Genomic DNA, 22754 nt, shown 5'->3' with positions numbered 1-22754 from the left:
TTCCTTTTTGGAAGAAAACATAGATGGAAAAATTTATGACTTGGATATGACACCAAATGCACAGACAATAATAGGAAAAGAATATAGATACATTGGACTTCATCAAAATTTAAAAAATTTTCTGCACTAAAGGATACTACCAAGAGAATGAAAAATACGATTAGAGAATGGGAGAAAATATTTGCAAACCATGTATCTGATACAGGGTTAATATCCAGAAAATACAAAGAACTCTTACAGTGCAACCAAACGCCAATTTAAGTATTAGCAAAAGGCTTAAACAGATATTTCTCCAAATATATGCAGATGGCCAATAAGCAACTGAAAAGATGCTCAACATCATGAATTATTAGGGAAATGCAAATCAAGACCACAGTGAGACATTAAAAGTCACACCCATTAGGATGGCTATTATCAAAAAAATAGAAAATAAGTGTTTCTGAGTAAGCGGAGAAATTGGAACATCTGAGTACTGTTAGTGGTTATGAAGAAGTGTGCAGCCACTGTGGAAAACAAGATGATAGTTACCCAAAAAATAAACACATAATTACCATACAATCCAGTAATTCCACTTTAGGTATATGTTCATAAGTATTAAAAGCAGGGATTCAAACTGATATTTTACACCAATGTTTATAGCAGTATTATTAAAGATGGCCAAAAGGTAGGAACAGCCCAAATGTTCATACACGAATGAATGGATAATATATAAAATGTATGCATATGCATACAATGGGTTATTATTCAGACTGTAAGAAGGTAGATCTTTGAATCTTGAAAATACACTAAATGAAATCCATCAGACATGACAGGACAAATACGTGTATGCTTCCAGTGAAATTCACAGAAACAGAAAGCGTTTCTGGGTGATTCCTATGGACTGGGGGGAAGGAGAGGAACGGAGAGAACTGTTTAAAGGACACAGCTTCGGTTCACGGTGATGAAGAGGATCTGGGTAATTGTCACACGACAATGTGACTGAACCAGATGCCACTGAGTTACACATTTGAAAATGGCTAACATGGTAACATTTATGTTATGTATATTCTGCCATCATAAAAAGGCAGAAGAAAAAAAAATCAATGCTATTTTTAAAGAGAAAATCTAAGTGGGAGGAAATTAACAGACGTGTCTGTATCCAGGGTTTAGAATAGCTGTTCAGAAGAGTAGCCTATGAACCAAACAAAGCTTTGGCAGATGTCCTGGGAGGGAAGCGAGCCAAATCACTTGGGAAGTTCTGGGTAATTTCCTTTTCCAAAGGGTCAGCAGACAGGAAATGTGAAGCCAGTGTTGATTTCTCTGCACTCTAAAAGACTGATTGTCAAACTAGTCTGCTCTCAGTGGTTTTCAACAAGCTGCTATTGACATTTTGGTGGCTTCTCCCTACGGGACACTTCTGCCCTGCCTGACACAGGGCACTAACATCCCCGAAGCCCTGACAACAGGCGCATTCCCCTCCTTGTGACTTCTAGCACCACCGTGACACCAGTTCACTCAGATGAGAGCCACAGAATCCGAACTGAAACACACATGCCTTTGCATGTCTGTCACAGGACAGATTACAGAGCAGCAGCAGACGACTCCACGTCTGAACGATCTAAAGCAAGAAAGCCTTCTTTCCTATGCACAGAACAAGCTGGTCCTGGGCTGGCCAGGTGGGCCAGCTGCACACCGTCTCACACAGGACCCAGGCTGACAGTTTCCACCGTCAGGAACACGGGCAGAGGCAGCATGACAAGGTAGACGATGCGCTGGCTTTAGAGGATGTCACCCGACTTCTGCTCACACTTCATTAGCCAGAGCACATCTAAGTCTTGCCTCTTTCAGGGGCCAGGAAAATGCATTCCTCCCGTCTACCAAAAGCACAAGAATATTTGTATAGAGCTCTGATGGCTACCAAACTATGGCCGGAAAGCATTCCGTGAAGTAGAAGACGCTGTGTCAGTGTTCGCTATTAAAAGTGATCACAGAGTGTGACTGTACGAACGTGTGCTCGAGGACCCCATGAGCACCGAGTCACAGGGGGAGGGTGACGTGGACAGTCCAGAGTCAGTGTCAGTGTGGGCAGTAAATGCAAACAGGGGAGGTCAGCCCAGGAGGGCACCTGACCCAGTCACGACGTGATGAACCGAAGAATTCTAGGGGCCACGAGGTCAGCCACGTCCACACTTCATCTGGGATGAAGTCAGCCCAGAGGACGTGCAGGAAATTCACAGGTGGACGCGGGGGTCTGGAGAACATGGGGCAGGGGCCCACCATCCTTTGGTAAGCCCCTGTCCTTGTGCTCAGCGCAGACAAGCACTGAGCAGATGTGCACACTCCTGGGGGGCTCTTCACCCCACAGCCCAGCCCTGGAAACCTTTATAGAGGGATCCTCTTGACACACTTCTGCCCTGCTAGGGGAAAACACGCTGAACAATCCCTGGGATGCCGGCCCGTGCAGGCCACTGACACCACTTGGCTCCTGGCTTTGTGCCACGGTGAATGTACACACTCCCTAAGAGTGTGTCCTTTCTCAGCTCCCAATTACAGCTGGGGAAGAGGATCACTTAGTACAACAAAGATCACAAGGACAACTAGATGCTCTTTTCAGTGAATTTTTGAAGCTATCAGTGTGGGAAAAGAGAACAAGGCAGTTTTTTTTTTTTTTTTAAGTCAGGTAAGGAAAACCTTCTGCAAGAGGTCATGTGCATGTACGAGAAAGGCTGGATGAGGCCCCACTAGCTTCAACTATTTTAATAAAAAAACTCCCCAAATAAATCAGTGTGTGTGCATGCTCAGTATGACTCTTTGCGACCCCATGAACTGTAGCCTGTTAGGTTCCTCTGTCCATGGGATTCTCCAGGCAAGAATACTGGAATGGGTTGCCATGCCTTCCTCCAGGGGATCTTCCCAACCCAAGGAATGAACCCCTGCATTGTCAGGTGGATTCTTCACCACTGTCCCACATGGGAAGCCCCTCCCTCCCCCAACTGGGACCAACTGTTAGTAGAAAAAAAAAACAACAAAGAATTAAGAACAAACATGATTTTTCACAGTTTAGTATTGGCACAAAAACAGAAATATGGATCAATGGAAGAGAACAGAGAGCCCAGAAATAAATCCACACATCTATGGCCAATTAATCTTCAGCAAAGAAACCAAGAATATACAATGGAGGAAAGAGTCTCTTCAGCAAGTGGTATTGGGAAAGCTGGACAGCCACATGTAAACTAGTGAAATTAGAACACACCATCATACCATAACTCAACATAACTCAACTTACAGACTTAAATATAAAGCGTAGGACCATACAACTCCCAGAAGAGAAAACAGGCAAAACATTCTCTGACATAAATCACAGCGATGCTTTCTCAGGTCAGTTTCCCAAACAATAGAAATAAAAGTAAAAATAAACAAACGGGACCTAATCAAACTTAAAAGCTTTTGTGCAGCATATAAGCCATAAACAAAATGAAAAGACAACTTACAAAATGGGAGAAAATATTTGCAAACGATGTTAGCATCAAATGTTTACTTCCCAAAATATACAACCAACCCACATTGCTCAATTAAAAAAAAAAAAAATCAAAAAATGGCCAGCAGACCTAAGTAGACATTTCTCCAAAGAAGGGCATACAGATGGCCAACAGGCACATGAAAACATGCTCAACATGGCAAATTATTAGAGAAATGCAAATCAAAACTATACAACAAGGCTGTCACCCCACACTAGTTAGAATAGACACCTTTAAAAGTCTACAAATAATGAATGCTGGAAAGTGTAGAGAATAAGGAATCCCCCATACACTGTGCGTAGGAATGCAAATTGGTACAGACATTTAGAAAACAGTATGGAAGTTCCTCAAAAAACTAAAAATAAGAGTTGCCATATGATCCAGCAATCCCACTCCTGGCCATGTATCAGGAAAAGATGAAAATTCTAATTAAAAAAAAAAACCAAAACACAGAACATAGAACCCCAATGTTCACAGACAATGTTTACAACAGCCAAGACACGGAAGCAACCTAAATGTCCACTGACGCATGAGTGCTTAAAGAAGATGCGCTGTGTGTATACACACACACACAGAGATTAGCCATGAGTAATAACAAAACAATGCCATTTGCAGCAACATGGATAGACCTTGAGATTATCATGTTAAGTGAAGTAAGTTAGAAAAATAAAGACAAATACCATATGATATCATTTATATGTGAAATCTAAAATATGATATAAAAACTTATTTACAAAACAGAAAGAGACTCACAGACATAGACAACAAACTTATAGTTACCAAAGGGGAAAGGAGGTGGGGGAAGGATAAATCAAGAGTTTGGGATTTGCAAATATTGCATTTACATATATATATATATGTATATATATATATATATAATAGAATTTATATAAAATAAACAAGGTCCTACTGTACAACACAGGGGACTACATTTAACATCCTATAATAAACCATAATGGAAAAGGATATGAAAAAGAACATACATATGTATAACTAAATCACTTTGCTACAGCAAAGAAGGGCTTCCCACATAGCTCAGTTGGCAAAGAATCTGCCTGCAAGGAGGAGACCCGGGTTCGATTCCTGGGTTGGGAAGATCCCCTGGAGAAGGAAATGGCAACCCACTCCAGTATTCCTGCCTGGAGAATCCCATGGACAGAGGAGCCTGGGAGGCTACAGTCCACGGGGTCGCAAAGAGTCGGACACGACTAGGCGACTAAACCACCACCACCACAGCAAAGAAGAACCAACACAACACTGTAAATCAACTATACTTCAATAAAAAATAAAAATTAAAAAATAAATGATTTTTCAATGCACTTTTATTTTTAACTTTCTAAACCAATGTTACTGGAGAACAAAATAAAGGGCACTAGGCATTTTGCATTAAAAAAATATTCTGCGAGAATTCAGTATCAATGATAACCACACACCCCTGCCCAACCGCCTTCAGAGTCATGGAGTTTTAAGTAAAAGGATGGAGCAGGTTGGGGGAGTGGGCAGGTAGATATACATTTCAGGGCTTATTAAATGTACAAGTTCTAAATTTTATACTTGGCAGTTTTGTGCTGCTTAAGCTGGGGAGCTCAGTGACAGCCAGAGGGCTTTCAGGACCACAGGAGGGAAAGGGAAGAGGAAGTTTTTTTTCAGAAGAGTAATTTAAAATAACATTCTTTTTTTTTTTTTTTGCCTAAATTATTTTATTTTATTTTTATATATATATATATATGTATTTTTTTATTAGTTGGAGGCTAATTACTTTACATCATTACAGTAGTTTTTGTTATACATTGAAATGAATTAGCCATGGATTTACATGTATTCCCCATCCCAGTCCCCCCTCCCACCTCCCTCTCCACCCGATCCCTCTGGGTCTTCCCAGTGCACCAGGCCCGAGCACTTGTAGCATTCTTGATACAAACAAATAAAAATGTATCATGGAATAGGCATGACTTTTAAAGACGAAACAAGATTAATGGGAACATCTCCTGCACAGGCAGAATGAGACCGCACACCTCCAGGCCGCTGTGGCAGGCGCAAACTGGCCTCTTCCATGAATTAGTCCAACAAAAATTTCCAGAAGCTCTGCTCCAGCCTGTCATAACTCATGCCTGCACTCACTATACAATGACAATCCTAAACCATCTTTCTTTAAAAACTCAACAAATATTTAACAGCTGTGATATGACAGGGGCTTCCTAGGAGGCACCAGTGTTAAAGAATCCATCTGCCAATGAAGGAGACACAGGTTTGATCCCTAGGTCAGGAAGATCCTCTGGAGTGGGAAATGGCAACCTGCTACAATATTCTTGCCTGGAAAATTCCATGGACAGAAGAGGCTAGCAGGCTGCAGTCCATGGGGCCCTAAAGAGTCAGACGTGACTGAGCATGCATGATATGCCAGGCCCTTCACTCACTGGCATAATTATCATTTTGGCTTGCCACCTGATTTGGGGTGATCAGCCATCACCCTGGGGTAAATTCTGGGCTCTCCAAGCAAAGGGGGTGTCTACCAGCAGGCAGCCGAGGGAGGGCCAGGTCTTGTACCAAAAAGACTCAAAGGCATTTGCCAAGTACACAGGGTCCTCAGAAGCAGAGCTTTAAATACGGGGGGGCTGCCCACAAGCAGAAGGGAATGGCACCCCACTCCAGTACTCTTGCCTGGAAAATCCCATGGACGGAGGAGCCTGGTAGGCTGCGGTCCGTGGGGTCGCTAGGAGTCAGACACGACTGAGCAACTTCACTTTCACTTTTCACTTTCATGCATTGGAGAAGGAAATGGCAACCCACTCCAGTGTTCTTGCCTGGAGAATCCCAGGGACGGGGAAGCCTGGTGGGCTGACGTCTGTGGGGTCACAAGGAGTCAGACATGACTGAAGTGACTTAGCAGCAGCAGCCCACAAGCAGTGCTGTTGCTGTGCAGGGTTTGGGGGAACAGGAGAGGGGGTCCCATGGACTATGCCCAGCCCTCAGGATACCAGTTCAACTGGCAGGACAACCTGGGAAAGCTGTCACTACACACCTGGCAGCCCATGTTATGCTGCTTTATGAGCAACACGCAACCAGAAAATGTCTAGATCTTAAGCATATAGCATGGTGACATTTTACAAACTGCACCCATCTATTATAACCAGCACATCAAGAAATACCTTTGTTTTCTGAACTCTCAGAAGGAGCTTTATAATGAGTGAACCTACTGTTTGATCTCTAGACATCCACAACATCAAGGAAAACACATTTTCAGGAATGCCACCTAGAAGACAATTTACAGCCAAAATAAAGCAAGAACAAAGAAGGCTTAGCTTGGGGGCTCTAGGTTCAGGATGAAAATAGTCATTATTCCAGGCCAGTTATCATGAGCCCTGATTCTAACTTGAGCACAAAGTGCCTTCTGTCAGCTAACACAACGAAAGGAGAAATGCCTTAGGAAGACAGTATGTGAGAGGTGCTCATCTACTGACAATCAGGCATGTTCCATCAAATAGTAAGTACATGATAAGGAAACAGCAATTAAGAACAACGTTGTCTTCAACACAGGGCATACAGTATGCACCACTCCAAGATGGTCATTGCAAAGTTTCTTAAATGTATTTGTTAATAAATAAAAATTTTTCAACAGAAAATACATTAAACACTCATCTGAATGAAAATGAAAACTGTAAAGACCTCCAAGCTACTCCAAAAAATAGTATGGACAGTGCCAAAGAAAGCAGAATTCAAACAGCAATCATACTATAAAATTCAACAGCATACTGTGGAAGTTAAGCAAAAATGGTGACTGGACACAGGCAAACAGGGAATGAAAAATAACTAGAAAATGATACCCGGAGAGCAGCGAGGTAAAGCAATAGTTCAGTTTGTCTCCTTTTCAGCTTCTGTGAACAGGGTGTTATTTGTACAACACAAAATTCATCTAAAAGTCAATACGTAAAAACTTTGTGGATCTTCTTCACATTCCCAAACTAACTTTTACAGCCAGCACCCAAGAAATCCTGCTCGAAGCGTAACTTGTCCAGTTCCTTAAAAAGAACTAGATGAGCTGCTGTTAACACCCCAGCTCTTCTCTTTAAAGGGAGGGACAAAGGTATAAGAAAGTTGCAGACCACTGACACCTCCTCCTATTTACACAGTTTAAACCTGGTGTGTTCTTGATCATGTCTAGCAGCAAGAGTTAGGCCCCGGCTCTGCAGACAGAGTTCTGATTCAGCTCCTTTCACACTAGGCTACTCCAAGCAAATCAGTCTATCAGCCTTATCTTCAAAGTGCAGATAAGGCAACCTACTTCACATCACCACAGCAAGGAGGAAATCTGTTAATGCTAACTACCTCTACCTAGCACAGCAGGGCTTTCCTTGGAGGGCGGGGAGAAAGATGACTCTTAAGGCCTTCTACCCCCAAAACCGAAGGCCGCCTAGGTCCATCCCCCAGCTCAGAGTAACAGCCAGCTGAACTCTGTCAAAGGCAGAAGGGCCAAGGAGCTCCAGAGTGATCGCTGACTGGTCTTGGGGAAAGAGCAGTGTTTCAGGAGTCCCTTGTTTCTTCCACAATAACTGACACAATGCTTAGCACCCAGTAGCCACTGAAAGAACTAAGCCAGTCAGGGGGGCTTCTCTCATCAGCTGATGATTATGATGGCAGGAAACCACCACCTACTTGAACCAAAATCCTGGCCTCTTTCACTGTGGGACTTCACAATCTACTTTTTTGCACTATACCCAGGGCATTTACCATGACAGAAGAAAATTATCCTGGCATGTTAACTTCAGCTATATGCCAACTATGCCTCTGAATGGTCCTATTTAAAAACTCCTACAGACCACTGCTTTTCAAAAAGAAAAATAATGATCCCACAAATATTTTATCTCTATTCCTCCCCAGGGCTTCCCTGGTGGCTCAGATGGTAAAGAATCCGCCTGCAACATGGGAGACCTGGGTTCAATCCCTGGGCAGCGAAGATGCCCTGGAGGAGGGCATAGTAACCCACTCCAGCATTCCTGCCTGGAGAATCCCCATGGACAGAGGTGCCTGGCAGGCTACAGTCCATGGGGTTGCAAAGAGTCGGACACAACTGAATGACTAAGCACAGCACATTCTTCCCCAGGCAGCCTGTATCGATTCCTTTTTGATGCATAAAGCTGTCTTTTACAAATCAAAACTCTATCTTGGAGGTAAAAATTCTGTACTGTGGTTCAAAGAGTAATAAGAGAACGCTTAAGGGCAATTTAAAATTAGCATGCCTACACTACTCCATCTGAATGGCTTTACATTACTGCACTGTTCCTAAACTGTTTTAAATCACGTAAGTATCTTATGATTCTCTGTCCCCTTATACCTGATCAGATAGAAAATGCTGTGCTGAGGTTTCCCCTGACCAATGAGAATTCAGCTCTTTTATGGGGGGGAGGTCAGCAGTACATCAAAAGGAAGAACAAGTGGCTTTTTTTTTTTTTTTTAAACAAGTAGCCTTTTAAACACAGGATTATTAAAATGACAAATCATTGTGCAGGCCTTCTAAGATATCATAAATGACTGCTCTCTGTGACCAGCTTCTGGGACTCTGGGCACATGTTTTAAGTCAGAGGATCAGATGAGTACACTTTGTGGCTGTGAGATCACCATCAGAAAAATTCCTGTGGGGAGGGAGGTGGGAGGGGACACATATGTCTATGGCCGATTCATACTGATGTATGGCAAAAACCATTATGATTTTGTAATTATCTTCCTTAAAATGAATCCATAAATTTCTTAAAAAAGATAAATTCCTTTCCTCATCCAGACAGCATGCTCATGCAATACATGAGAACATTTAGAATTATTTCCTTCTCTAAGGATCCCACAGGCACCCCAGTGCTAGAAGAGAGTAAAAAGATCACACCGACATTCAGGACCTCCCGGTCAGTCAGTTCAGTCACTCAGTCACGTCCGACTCTTTTCGACCCCATGGATGGCAGCATGCCAGGCTTCCCTGTCCATCACCAACTCCCACAGCCTTCTCAAACTCATGTCCATCGCGTCGGTGATGCCGTCCAACCATCTCCTCCTCTGTCGTCCCCTTCTCCTCCTGCCTTCAATCTTTCCCAGCATCAGGATCTTTCCCAATGAGTCAGTTCTTCGACTCCCAGGCTCTCTGCAAGAAAGCCGAGGCCAGCCCGTCCTCCAGCTCCTGCCAGCTTCTCTGCTGAGCGCTCAGTAATGATTCCCTAGTCTTTATTGGGCATCATTCCTGTCACTCACCACAAAAGCACAAAGGCACAGCGGTCAGCCCAACAAGCACTAGAGCCCATGGGAGGCGTGCCCACTGTCACAGGACATCAAATCTGGCACGCGGGTGAAGCTGCAGAAAGGTAGAGGCTAGGAAGGAGTCCACAGAGCTCAAAAACATGTCTCGTCTCCGCCCTGCCTGCCTCCCTTCAACTCAGAACGCCGGGCCTAAGCTGCTTTACTCAAGCCCCTTGAGCTCTGCACCTTGCAAGGGAGGGAAACTATCTGCTGCATGCGTGGGATTAAAACCCACTGCACACTGGGATGAGCCTCCCTTCAGGGTGTGTTGGGGTGCTCACCTTGCTCCTCTGTGCACGAGGTGGGGGTACAGGGAAGAGCCACATGAATTAACACCTTGCTGCGCCTGAAATGTCCACTAAGCGCTTTTATTCACAGTCACCGTGCCACCTGGTAGAATCATTCTCCACTCATTTAAAGACACTATAATATGCTCACCCTTAAACTATGATGAACGTTTCCACCAAAAAATATCCTAACACATCTTAGTTTCCACTGCCAATTAGGAGGACTTCTGGGATGGAGGGGAAAAAAAAAAAAACAACACCTGATCATCTTACAAAAAGTAACTTGCCCTAATAGGTGCATAACAGCTCTGATACAATTGGTGGCTTACCTCCACCTGTACACGTGGTTAAATAGTATTAACACTACGGAAAATTAGCCTCATTATTTGACAATAAAGTGTTCATTTCCAAGTACACATCCTGGGACATTTAAAATTTCCTAAGCAGGAATTGTTATGTTGTACCACCAGAACAACAGGTCTCAGGAAGGATACACCATCAAGATACATTTTCTGATGAAATTCACAAGGGGCTGGAAGCTCCTTCCAGAAGGGAATCCTGGAGAGACCCAAACCTCCTAAAAGCCTACGATACTAATTGTATGGTGAGAGCCAGTGGTAAACAGAAAAACAGTAACGAAGCCTGTCCCACCTCTTCTTTAGTTTTCCTTGTTTTTAATACCTCCCTTCATTGGAGAAGTTTAAAAATACTTCTCAAAAACATTCACAACAGTAGATTTTTCTGAAGTGTCCACTTTCAGGAAGCCTTTCAGAAATCATCAAATGACCAAAGTGACCATCGGTGGCGCGATTGTGCGGCCAGACCCAGACAGGTGGCAGTTGTCTGGGGCTCAGGTACCACCTTCCACTTCAGGTCTGCCAATTCCTGGGGAGGCCCAGTCCCCAGGTGGAGAAAGGAGGTGAACGCCAGCCAAAGGTAAGGAGAAAGCAACGAGAGACGTGTTCACTAACGCAAGAAAAACCCCAAGCCTCACACAAAGCACCTTTCGGGATCTCAGGAGCTGCTTCCTTCCCTTTCTAAAACGTTTATTTTTTGTACATTTGAAAAAGTTTTTGCTGCTTACCTCTGAATAAAATCCGTGTATTCGTTACTAGGAGGTAGAGAGAAGCGCTTTTTACAAAGTTAAAAAGAAAACTGAAGCGAAGGCTACTTTCCCACCACCCACTGTAACACTTGGGACCTTGATAATGAAAATTTTAAGAAAGACCTAGTTAAAACGACAACGGGTAACTAGGGTGATGTTGTATACATGATTTGGATCCTGGGGCTTTTTGTTTTTGAACCTGGACTAATGACGATGCCAGTTCCCCCAAACAGTTACAAGTTCCTTGAAAACAATTACAAAAGTTCTAGAACAAATACAAAAGCCATTCCTTATAAACTCCAACTTATAACTTGGATAGTTACAAACTATCCAAGTTGTTGGATAGTTACAAACTATCCAAGTTGATCTGCCTAACCCTCAACGACTTTTTTGTTTTGTTTTAGAAAATTACACTTAAAACTTACTCAACTCCGTACCAATCCCAGAGAGTGGGGTGCGCGCACCGAAAAAGCTTCCCCCTCCCAGCCCCATGAGCACTGCAAAGGCAGTCGCTGAGTCCCTGCGGCCTCGCCGCCGGCACTGCCCTCCAGTGCGTCCACTCCGGGGGCTCCTGGCCGCAGCAGCACGGCCTGCGAGCCCGGAGGTCCCACCCGAGATGGCGGTGAGCGCCCGCGTGGGGCGCACCCGGCCCCTCCGCGCCGGAGAACAGCCGTCACCCACCGCACACACCTGCGGGGCACGCCCGCTCCGCAACCAGGCAGCGGAGGGCCACGTTTCCAGCCCAAGGCGGGGCGCAGAGCCAGGCGCAAAGAGAAGGCAGACGTGGGCGCGTCCGGGCTGCAGCGGGCGGCCAGACCCTCACCTGCGAGCGAGTCGCCAACGCCATCCTTCCCCACGGGACTCCGGCCTCCTCCCAGCACGCGGCCACGGGAGCCTGGCTCTCCAGGGGCCCGGCGCACGGAGAACGCCCGCGTCCGCGCTGCACGCTCGCCCCGCCCGGAGCTCCGGCGGGCCGGGGGAGGGGCGCACTCGGCGCCCGGGACAGGGGGAGCGCCCCGCGCCGCTCACTCGCCCTGCCGCGCCCGCCCGCGAGCTTCCGCTTACACAACCCAAACTTCGCGACCGATGGATTTCGCTTCTCAGGCGGCACAAGAAGGGCAGAAGCCGGGCACCGCCCGAGGTGGCTGCCAATCTGGGGGTGCCGGGCTCCCCCCTGCAGCGGAGGGAGGGAGTGGAGCGGTCCGGCTGGGTTTCGCGCGGGAGAAATGAGAGGGGGCAGTCCCGGCGCAGCCTCCAGCTGGCACGCCCGACTGCGGCGCCCGCCAGATCCTTGCAAGGTTTATTCCAGGTAGTGCCCCGGAGCGCAGAGCCTCTGAAGCAACGAGAGTCTCAGAGCAGGGAACGCATTTTAGGGCTGCCCCAGAACTTGTTTTGTTTCGTAGTTGTAAATGGGCGGGGTTCCGACGCCTCTCAAAACATTGCTTCAGGGCTCTCTGTGCAAAACTGGTAACCCAGGCCCCCGAGGGTCGGGAACTGCAAACCTCCCGTGGAACTTCAGACGGCCTGTTCTATACCATTGTACATGTAGGCCTTGCAGCCCCACTAGACAGTTTTACAGGTCAGGAAGACTGACAGATATTGGTGAGCAATTACTACTGTGTGTCAGGCGCTGTGTTCACAAGCTGGGACAAAAAACAGGCCCCTGCTCTGTTGGAGTTTACAGGCAGGGAGCCAGCCACGGACGTGATATAAATGTAGTAATGATGTAATTATAATTTGATTAATAATAATGAATTCACTTTAGTTATTATTAACCTTTACTTAATAATAATGGTGATAATTTCAGTAATAGTGATGCAAATAAATGTAAATGTGGAGTTACAATAGTTGCCAGAAGGGAAAGGTAAGTGGTTCTATGGTGGTGTAAAATAGGGAGACTTAATTTGGTTAAGGTCAGAGAAGACTAGAGTTGAAGTATGAAGAGTGAAAATTAAACTGGTAGATGTTTTGGAAGCCTTGAAATAGGTATGAGGGAAGGTGGTAGATAAATTGTCCAGAAGTCATAGCAGGTTTTGCTACAAGCTTCTCTAAATAGTTGGCTCTACAGATGTTTTGTTTTAATGCTATATTTTTTGACCTTCCTATAATGTTGGTGGGAATGTAAATTGGTGCAGCCACTACAAACAGTGGTATGAAGTTTCCTTTGAAAACTAAAAATAGAATAACTGTATGATCCAGCAGTCCCATTCCTGGACATATATCTGGAGAAAATTCTAATTCAAAAAGATACATGCACCCCAGTGTTCACTGAAGCAGTATTTACAATACTCAAGACATTTAAGTAACCTAAATGTCCCTTGACAGATGAATGGATAATGTGGTATTTATATACAATGGAACAGTACTCAGCCATAAAAAGAACAAAATAATGCCATTTGCAGCAATATGGATGGACCTAGAGATTATCATACTAAGTGAAGTCAGACAAAGACAAACATCATGTTATCATTTATATGTGGAATTTTAAAAATGATACAAATGAACTTATGTACAAGACAAACAGATTCACAAACACAAAAACTTACAGTTACCAAGGGGGGAAGGGGGGGATAAATTAGAAGGAGTTTAACAGATACACACTACTACATATAAAATAGATAAAAAACAAGGACCTACTGTAAAGCACCGGGAACTGTATCCAGTATCTTGTAACACCCTATAATGGAAAAGAATCTGAAAAGATATGCAGACAGATTTAGATACAGATATACCCGAATCACTTTGCTGTACCTGAAACTAACACATCATAAATCAGCTATACTTCAATTTTTAGTAAGGAAGGAAAAAATACTATATTGGGGGGGGGGGGGGAAATCCACAACTTCCCAGACTGTAGAAATCCCCAAGTTGTTACTTTGTGATTTATCCTTCTTTACTTGGAATAATCACGTTTTTAAATGCTAGTGCTAAGACTGAATCACATTTGTGATAGAAAATCTATGGACTTGAGGCAGCTACAGGTCTGTTGAGTCCATTAAGTTTCCAGGTGATTCTAATGAACAGGTATATTTGAGAACCATTGCTCTAGTCTAGCTTGGCCTTTGCAAAGTGAGGTCTTAAGATCAACAGTGTCACACCAATTAAAATCCTTTTAACTGGATTGTGTTAGTATAAAGTATATGTGTAGGAAGACTTCATTGGAATTCAGCATGCTTCTAAGGGTACACACATCAGCCTGAAGTCAATTAGAAGAAAGGAAGTCAAGAGAGGGGAAATTCAAGAAGAGCTATCTGTTCTTTTTCTGAATGTGTCTGCTCATTTATTGCTTTCTCTGTTTTTTGGTCTTCCAGGCATGCAGTTTTCTTGATTGTCCTCCCACCTTTCATTTTTTGTTTATTTTTGGCTGCCCTTGGGTCCTCATTGCTGCACAGGCTTTTCTCTAGTTGCTGAGAGCCAGAGCCACTCCCTAGTTGTAGTGTGCAGGCTTCTCACTGTGGTGGCTTCTCTTGGTATGAAGCACAGGCTCTCAAGTGTGGGCTTCGTAGTTGTGGCACATTGGCTTAGTCAGTACTTGTGGCTCCCAGGCTCTAGAGCATAGGCTGAATAGTTGTGGCACATGGGCTTAGTTGCTCCGCGGCATGTGAGACCTTCCCAGATGAGAGATGGAAACCGTGTCTCCTGCATTCATAGGCGGATTCTTTACCACTGAGCCACCAGGAAGCCCCCTCCCACCTCTTCTTTATTTTAGGTTCCCTTTCTCTCTCTCTCTTCATCCTCCATTTTATCCCCCTTTTTTAATGTTGTTGTTCTCCATTTCCTCATCCCTTCCCCATCCCATTATTCTTCAGTTATGCATTAAAACAAAAGCACTGGATGAATAACTATGTAGTGATTCAATAAAACCTAAGCTCTCTATGTCCTAGAACTATAATGAGTTCCAGTTGACCAAATTTTTCTGGATAACTGAATTTGAGCTCTTTAAACATTAAAAGGCTTTTAGTTACAGTTATCATTTGGTGCTATGTGACCTACATTTGGACTGCAAGGAGAGCAAACCAGTCAATGCTAAAGGAAATCAACCCTGAATATTCACTGGAAGGACTAATGCTGAATCTGAAGCTCCATCACTATGCCCCACCTGATGTGAAGAACTAACTCTTTGGAAAAGACCCTGATGCTGGGAAGGGAAGACAGAGGATGAGATGGTTGGATGGCATCACCAACTCAATGGACATGAGTTTGAGCAAGCTCCAGGAGATGGTGAAGGACAGAGAAGCCTGGCATGCTGCAGTTCATGGGGTCGCAAAGAATCAGACATGACTGAGCAACTGAACAATAATGACAAAACTAAGATTTGGCGTGCTTTTCCTTTCTTCTATCTTTGTTTATTCTCCAAGTTTGCTATAATAGGTGTTTATTTTATAATTGAATAAACTTGTAAAAAAAAAAAAAAATCAACAGTGTCAGCATCACCTGAGCTCTGGCAAAGAAATCCAAATTAGTGGGCCTCACCTCAGACCTACTGTATTGCAAACTCTGGGGGTGGGGCCCAGCAATCTGAGTTATGCTCACCATCCAGGTGATTCTGATCCTTACTTAAAGAACCACAACGGTTATAATCCAAGTCAACTGCTGGGTGACCTTAGAACTAATCATTGAGCTTCCTTTTTTTTTTAATCTGTAAAATGGGGATACTGCATATCTGCCCAATCCATGCAACAGTATTTCTACAAAAATGAACACATGTAGTATCAGATGTGATTGTATTTTGAAAAGGCTAGGGTGGTGGACAGTGATAATCCTGCTATTTATTGAATACCATGTTCTAGGAACTATTTATGCAATATTTCACTCAGTCATCACTACAAACATCTGATGTACATAATCCTATCCTCAGTTTTCAAATGAGAAAACTGAGGCTTTGAGGGCTGAAAAAAACTTGCTCAAGGTGACCTAGCAGAGCCAAGCTAGAACTCAGATGTCTCGAACTGCTGAGCTTTATATGCCTCTCTTTGCCTTTATTCTGGTAGCCTGGTGCTCTGGAGAGGGTGAGTAATGGCAATAAAATTAATTTACATTTTAATTAAGAAAATAGGAATGAGGTTCCTTATGTACTATCATCCCAATCTACTGATTTACTGTGCCTGTGACTCTGGTTTATTCTCCCCATTTGTTTCTGAAACTATTTTTTCATTGAAAGGTCACTTTTAGCAAGTTTTAGCAAAAATAATCAATGAGCAATCGGTAATGAGAATTGGAGTTTTATTTGAGTCAAACTGAACACTACAGCCTGGAAGCTCACTTTCCAGATCACTCTGAGAAATTGCTCTGGAGAAGCAGGGATTTTTTTCAGTCAGTCAGTTCGGTCTCTCAGTCGTGTCTGACTTTGCAACCCCATGAATCACAGCACGCCAGGCCTCCCTGTCCATCACAAACTCCCGGAGTTTACTCAAACACATGTCCATCAAGTCAGTGATGCCATCCAGCCATCTCATCCTCTGTTGTCCCCTTCTCCTCCTGCCCCCAATCGCTCCCAGCATCAGGGTCTTTTCCAATGTGTCAGCTCTTCACATCAGGTAGCCAAAGTATTGGAGTTTCAGCTTCAGCATCAGTCCCTCCAATGAATACCCAGGACTGATCTCCTTTAGGATGGACTGGTTGGATCTCCTTGCAGTCCAAGGGACTCTCAAGAGTCTTCTCCAACACCACAGTTCAAAAGCATCAATTCTTCGGTGCTCAGCTTTCTTCACAGTCCAACTCTCACATCCATACATGACCACTGGAAAAACCATAGCCTTGACCAGACAGACCTTTGTTGGCAAAGTAATGCCTCTGCTTTTTAATATGCTGTCTAGGTTGGTCATAACTTTCCTTCCAAGGAGTAAGCGTCTTTTAATTTCATGGCTGCAATCACCATCTGCAGTGACTTTGGAGTCCCAAAAACTAAAGTCTGACACTGTTTCCACTGTTTCCCCATCTATCTGCCATGAAGTGATGGGACCAGATGCCATGATCTTAGTTTTCTGAATGTTGAGCTTTAAGCCAATTTTTTCACTCTCCTCTTTCACTTGCATCAAGAGGCTTTTTAGTTCCTCTTCACTTTCTGCCATAGGGTGGTGTCATCTGCATATCTGAGATTATTGATATTTCTCCCGGCAATCTTGATTCCAGCTTCTGCTTCATCTAGCCCAGCGTTTCTCATGATGTACTCTGCATATAAGTTAAATAAGCAGGGTGACAATACACAGCCTTGATGTACTCCTTTTCCTGTTTGGAACCAGTCTGTTGTTCCATGTCCATTTCTAACTGTTGCTCCCTGACCTGCATACAGGTTTCTCAAGAGGCAGGTCAGGGGGTCTGGTATGCCCATCTCTTTCAGAATTTTCCACAGTTTATTGTGATCCACACAGTCAAAGGCTTTGGCATAGTCAATAAAGCAGAAATAGACATTTTTCTGGAACTCTCTTGCTTTTTTGATGATCCAGTGAATGTTGGCAATTTGATCTCTGGTTCCTCCGCCTTTTCTAAAACCAGCTTGAACATCTGGAAGTTCACGGTTCACGTATTGCTGAAGCCTGGCTTGGAGAATTTTGAGCATTACTTTACCAGCACGTGAGATGAGTGCAATTGTGTGGTAATTTGAGCATTCTTCAGGATTGCCTTTCTTTGGGACCGGAAATGAAAACTGACCTTTTCCAGTCCTGTGGCCACTGCTGAGTTTTCCAAATTTGCTGGCATATTGCGTGCAGCACTTTCACAGCATCATCCTTTATTTGAAATAGCTCAACTGGAATTCCATCACCTCCACTAGCTTTGTTCTTAGTGATGCTTTCTAAGGGATTTTTTAGTCCATTTTAAATCTTGTCAGAACAATGAACAAACCTGAAGTGAGTCAGGAACACATCTCTTCAAGGTTCCAAATAAAGCAGACCAGCATGTACACATATACAGCACGCATGGGATGGTCTTGGCGCCTAAGAAGGAAGTTTTTATCAAGTGAGTACTAGCGTTGGCATTCCAGGATGAAGGGCGTTTAATCCTTATTTTTAACATGGGCATTCTTTACTTCAGGTCAAGTTGTCCTTTTCTTTGATCATTTAAACAGTTACAATCTCTGTTTGATAGGCCACAAACAGGCTATTTTAATTAGCATAAAATTCAAGTTAACTCATTAATAAGCCAGAATGACTTCCCCATACCTCAATATGTGAAAATTTCTTTCATCACAAATATTCCTGCACTCTTTTCAAGAGTCTTCTTCCCCTCACCCCACCCCACCCACCTTGTCTCTCTTTTCCAAAGTCCACACGTGGTCAGGACTTTAGTGTGGCTAAATTGTCCCATGTGGTTACTCTCAGCTGATAATCTGATTACCGTGTCTTTCATGGCTTTTGGCAGTGACCTACTTATCACATCTGGATTCTTCTACAACTGTTGAGTCCAAATGAGTTCCTGACCTTGCTAACTGGAGCCCAGCCCTGGAAAATCTCTGACAGCATAAAATTCAAGGTCTCATTTTAAGACTTAAATAATGAAAACAATAACCACAAATCCCCAGGTGGGTTCAGGAGACAGAATGCAAGGGGACCTTTCTGACGGTTATTTCCAAAGTAAATCGCAACTGTCCATGAAATGGACAAGAGGCCACCTACTCTGAAAACACTTTGAATATGGCCTGTTACAGAATGTCATTTTGCAAGCATAGCCTTACCACACTCCACTAGTGAACAGAATATGCACTGTTTCAGTCAGACTCTGACCAAAGAAGCTGAAATGTTATATTTTGAGGGAAGTTTTTTGTTTGTTTGTTTTTAAAGAAAAGCAACATACCAGCCCCCTTGTCTCTTTTCTACAATTGTCCCCTCTCCATCTCTCCTCTCCACTTTCTTCGTAAACTCTCCAAATTGTCAGGCACTTTATCTGCCAGAGTTTACAGTCCTCCATAGGGCTCAAGAAAGGCTGAGAGGATTTCTTATGTAAAGAGAAATCATTTTTTGCAATTCCTTAGCAAAGTTCAGAGATGTGATGGCCAGAAGCTATTATACTTGATTCTCAAAATACACTTACCCCATTGGTAGAAGAAAAGCAAAGCAATCAAACAAACAGAAACCAAGACAACAACAATAATAAGCTGTGGAGATCTAGTTTTTCAGAAACTGCTCATGTTCTATAGACTATTAATGGCTGGAATGTACTCAGGGCCTAAAAACCATGTTCTAAGAAAAGGTAAAAAAAAAAGTGTCTATATTACAGCCAAAAAGGGAATTTAGCCACAAGGTAGAAACTGAAGAGGAAGGCAATCCAAGCAGACCATTTACCTGGCATCATAAATTTGTCTTTTGCTTTCTACTACTCCCATTAAAGGGGGGAAAAGGCATCTGCTATATGACCCAGGGCTCAAACCGGGGTCGATAACAACCTAGAGGGGTGGAATAGTGAGGGAGGTAGGGGGGATGTTCAAGTGGGAGGGAACATGGGTAAACTTATGGCTTAGAAACCAATGCAGTACTGTAAAGCAATTATCCTTCACTTAAAAAATTAATTAAAAAGAAAAAAGGGGGGCATACTAAACTACTGAAATACATTAGGCAAAAGTCACAGGCTAAAATCAGCAGTTTTGAAGTTTATCAACTTCTGGGTAAAACTGTAAGTGCTTCAAAGTGTTTAAATGTCTTTAACCCTCATCAGATCTTTTAACTAAAACCCTGGAATTGAGCCAAGTCCTTTGTGCTAATAGCCCCTGCTCCAGCATCTCGGCTGCCCAACATGGCTGCTGAGCATTCTAGATCTCAGCAGGCATCCGGTCACTGGAGATCTCTAACAACCTCTCCCTCTCCCACTTAAAGCTTCAAACAAACACTGAGCTGATTATAGGTTCACACTGATGGGGTTCACAACAGACTATCCCAAATATGTCACTGAGGCATATCGATTATTTTGAATTAAAGTTATTTGAGAAAGAGCCGGTCCAAGAACACGCTGACCCTCATTTGTTCCCCTGAGAGCAGAAAACAAAACTCCCACGGGAAGGAGTCCTCCCCACTCAAAGGAGGGAAGGCATCTTACACAGAGATAGGGAAAGGGCAGAGCAAGCTGTGTAAACAAACTCTTGTTACTTCTTCATTAATCTGCTACTATAAGCCCAAACCCTTTTGTCAAATCTTCATAACTGGATTCTTCATCTAAAAAGGTATATAATGGCCTGCTTCAGTCACTTCTGATGTGCCATACCCATAAGACCTATGTACATAAAAAATTAAATTTGGGTTTTTGTTCTCCTGTTAGTCTGTCTTCTGTCAATTTAATTTTTATACCAGCCAAAAGAACCAAAACCAACAGAAGGGAAATTTCCCCTCCCTACAACATGCAGTTGTAAGAAATAATTTAGAGAGATTCTATGTACCTTTTGCCCAGATTCTCCGAACAGTAACATTTTGAGAAACTATAGTACACTGTCCCATCCCAGATACAGACATCGATATAGTTCACCAATCCAATTCAGATTTCCCCAGCTTGACCTGCACGTGTGTGTGTGTGTGTGTGTGTGTGTGTTTAGACCTATACAGTTTTACCGCATGTACAGATTTGTGCATCCACCACCACCACAGTTAAAATACTGAACACTTCTAACACCACAAGGATCCTTTTATAACCAGGTTCTCCTCATGCCCATCTATCCCCAACCCATACCCTGACTTCCTTTCCCTGATAGCCACTAATCTATTCTCCATTTCTAAAATTTTATAATTTCAAAAATGTTACATAACCTTTTGGAGAACAGTATGTCAGCTTTTGCAATTAGCTTTTCAAATTCAGCACAATTCTCTGGGGATTCATCCAAGCAGTGGTAGCTATGAAATAGTCTGCTCCTTTTTATTTCTGAGTAGTAGCCTATGGTATATACATACCATGGGTTCTAACCATTCACCTGTGGAAAGACATCTGGGCTGATTTTAGTTTGCAGGTATTACAGATAAGGCTGCTATGAACATTTATGTGAATGCAGTTTTCATCTCTCTGGAATAAATGCCCAAGAGTACTCTCACTGGGTCTTGTTGGTACTTACAAGTTTAGTTTCGTATGAAACTGACAGACTTTTCCAGACCAGCTATACCACTTCACTTTCCTGCCAGCACTGGGTGAACGATCCAATTTCCTCTCCAGGATCTAATACCCTGTTCCAAATGCATCTTCTGCATTTGGTGTTGTCACTTTTATTTTTTTTATTTTAGCCATTCTGAGAGGTATATAGTGATGTCTTGCTGTGGTTTTAATTTGCACTTCCCTGACGGCTAATGATATTGAACATGTTTTATGTACTTGTCATCTTTATATCCTCTTTGATAAAGTGTCAGTTTGTGTCTTTTGCCCATTCTTTAGACTTTTTTTTTTTACTGTTGAGTTATGAGATTCATTTTATGTTTTAGATACTAGTCTTTTATCAGATATGTGGTTTGCAAATATTTTCTGCCAGTCTCTATCTTTCCATTCTCTTCACATATGATTTCACAGAGCAAAAATTTGTTTTGATGAGATTTATCACTTTTTTCCTAAAACATTCATAATTCTACATTTTACATGTCAGTCTGCAAATCCATTTTGCATTCATTTTTGTATAAGGTGTGGGATTTAGCTCAAGGCTCATCTTTATCCTCCTAGAATCCCAGGGATGGGGTAGCCTGGTGGACTGTCGTCTGTGGGGACGGACACAGAGTCGGACACGACTGAAGCAACTTAGCAGCAGCAGCAGCATACTACTCATTAGCTTAAGCACAATTTGATGAAAAGGATATCTCTCTTCCATTGAATAGCTTTTGCATCTTTGTCAAGTCAGTTGAGCATGCATGTGTCAGTCTATTTCTGGTTCTTTATTCTGTTCCATTGAGATCTCTCTACCAATGTCACACTATATATTCAAGCATATAGTAAAGGCCTTAGTATCAAGAGTGATTCCTCCCATTGTATTTATCTTTGTCAAGATTGTTTTAACTAATCTAAGGTCTGTGCCTTTCCATATAAATTTTAAAATAAGCTTACCTACATCAACATAAAATGTTGCTAGAATTTTGATAGGAAATGCACTAAACCTATAGATTCATTAGGGGAGAACTGATATGGTAATCAAGCAGGCTGGTTTAAGAGTTAAGGATTAGGAAATGAGAAGAAGTAGAAACGAAGACTAACTGTTGAGCAGGGGAAATGGCAACAATTTAGACTGTAAACCAGTCACACAGCAGAGTCACCAAACTCCCAGGTCCTTGAATGATAATGGATAAAGATCAGATACACATTCCTAAGCTGTTTTACAGGAATCAGGAAGCAGACCTCCACAAGTGAAAACTGCTGACCACATGCACGGAGACACTAGACTGGCTGAAAACAGAAGACTGGTGATGCTTGGGACCTCACCTTGATGCCAGCCAACCTAGAATTATGCACGAGGTGACCATGTACCCTGCAGCCCCCTCCTTTACACTGCCTTTAAAATCTGTCTCCCAATGGGCAACTTGGAGATGGTCTTGGGACATTAGTCCACCATCTCCCCAGGTTGCTGGCCTCCTGAATACAGTAACTTTTCCTTTTCTACCAACATTTGTCTCTTGAGTATTGGCCTTGAGCAGTGAG

At 43.2% G+C, this 22754-nt stretch overlaps 1 protein-coding gene across 3 annotated transcripts in view; it reads right to left on the bottom strand.

Moving 5' to 3' along the window:
• Positions 1-22754, bottom strand: part of CDCA7L (cell division cycle associated 7 like) — a 73095-nt gene that overhangs the window by 33870 nt on the left and 16471 nt on the right. For 2 of the 3 annotated variants that reach the window (XM_070470224.1, XM_070470232.1), the window contains exon 1: positions 11992-12115. The exons of the other annotated variant lie outside the window; for it this stretch is intronic. In XM_070470224.1, the coding sequence (XP_070326325.1) occupies positions 11992-12015 (24 nt within the window). In that variant the 5' untranslated portion in view covers positions 12016-12115. Of the gene's footprint in view, positions 1-11991; positions 12116-22754 lie in introns of those variants that run through there. 3 annotated transcript variants of the gene reach the window in all.

Source organism: Odocoileus virginianus, chromosome 1 (genome assembly GCF_023699985.2).
Source record: "Odocoileus virginianus isolate 20LAN1187 ecotype Illinois chromosome 1, Ovbor_1.2, whole genome shotgun sequence".
NCBI classification, from domain to species: domain Eukaryota; kingdom Metazoa; phylum Chordata; class Mammalia; order Artiodactyla; family Cervidae; genus Odocoileus; species Odocoileus virginianus.
Note: the sequence above shows the minus strand (reverse complement) of the source record. Positions and strands in the feature narration are given on the sequence as shown.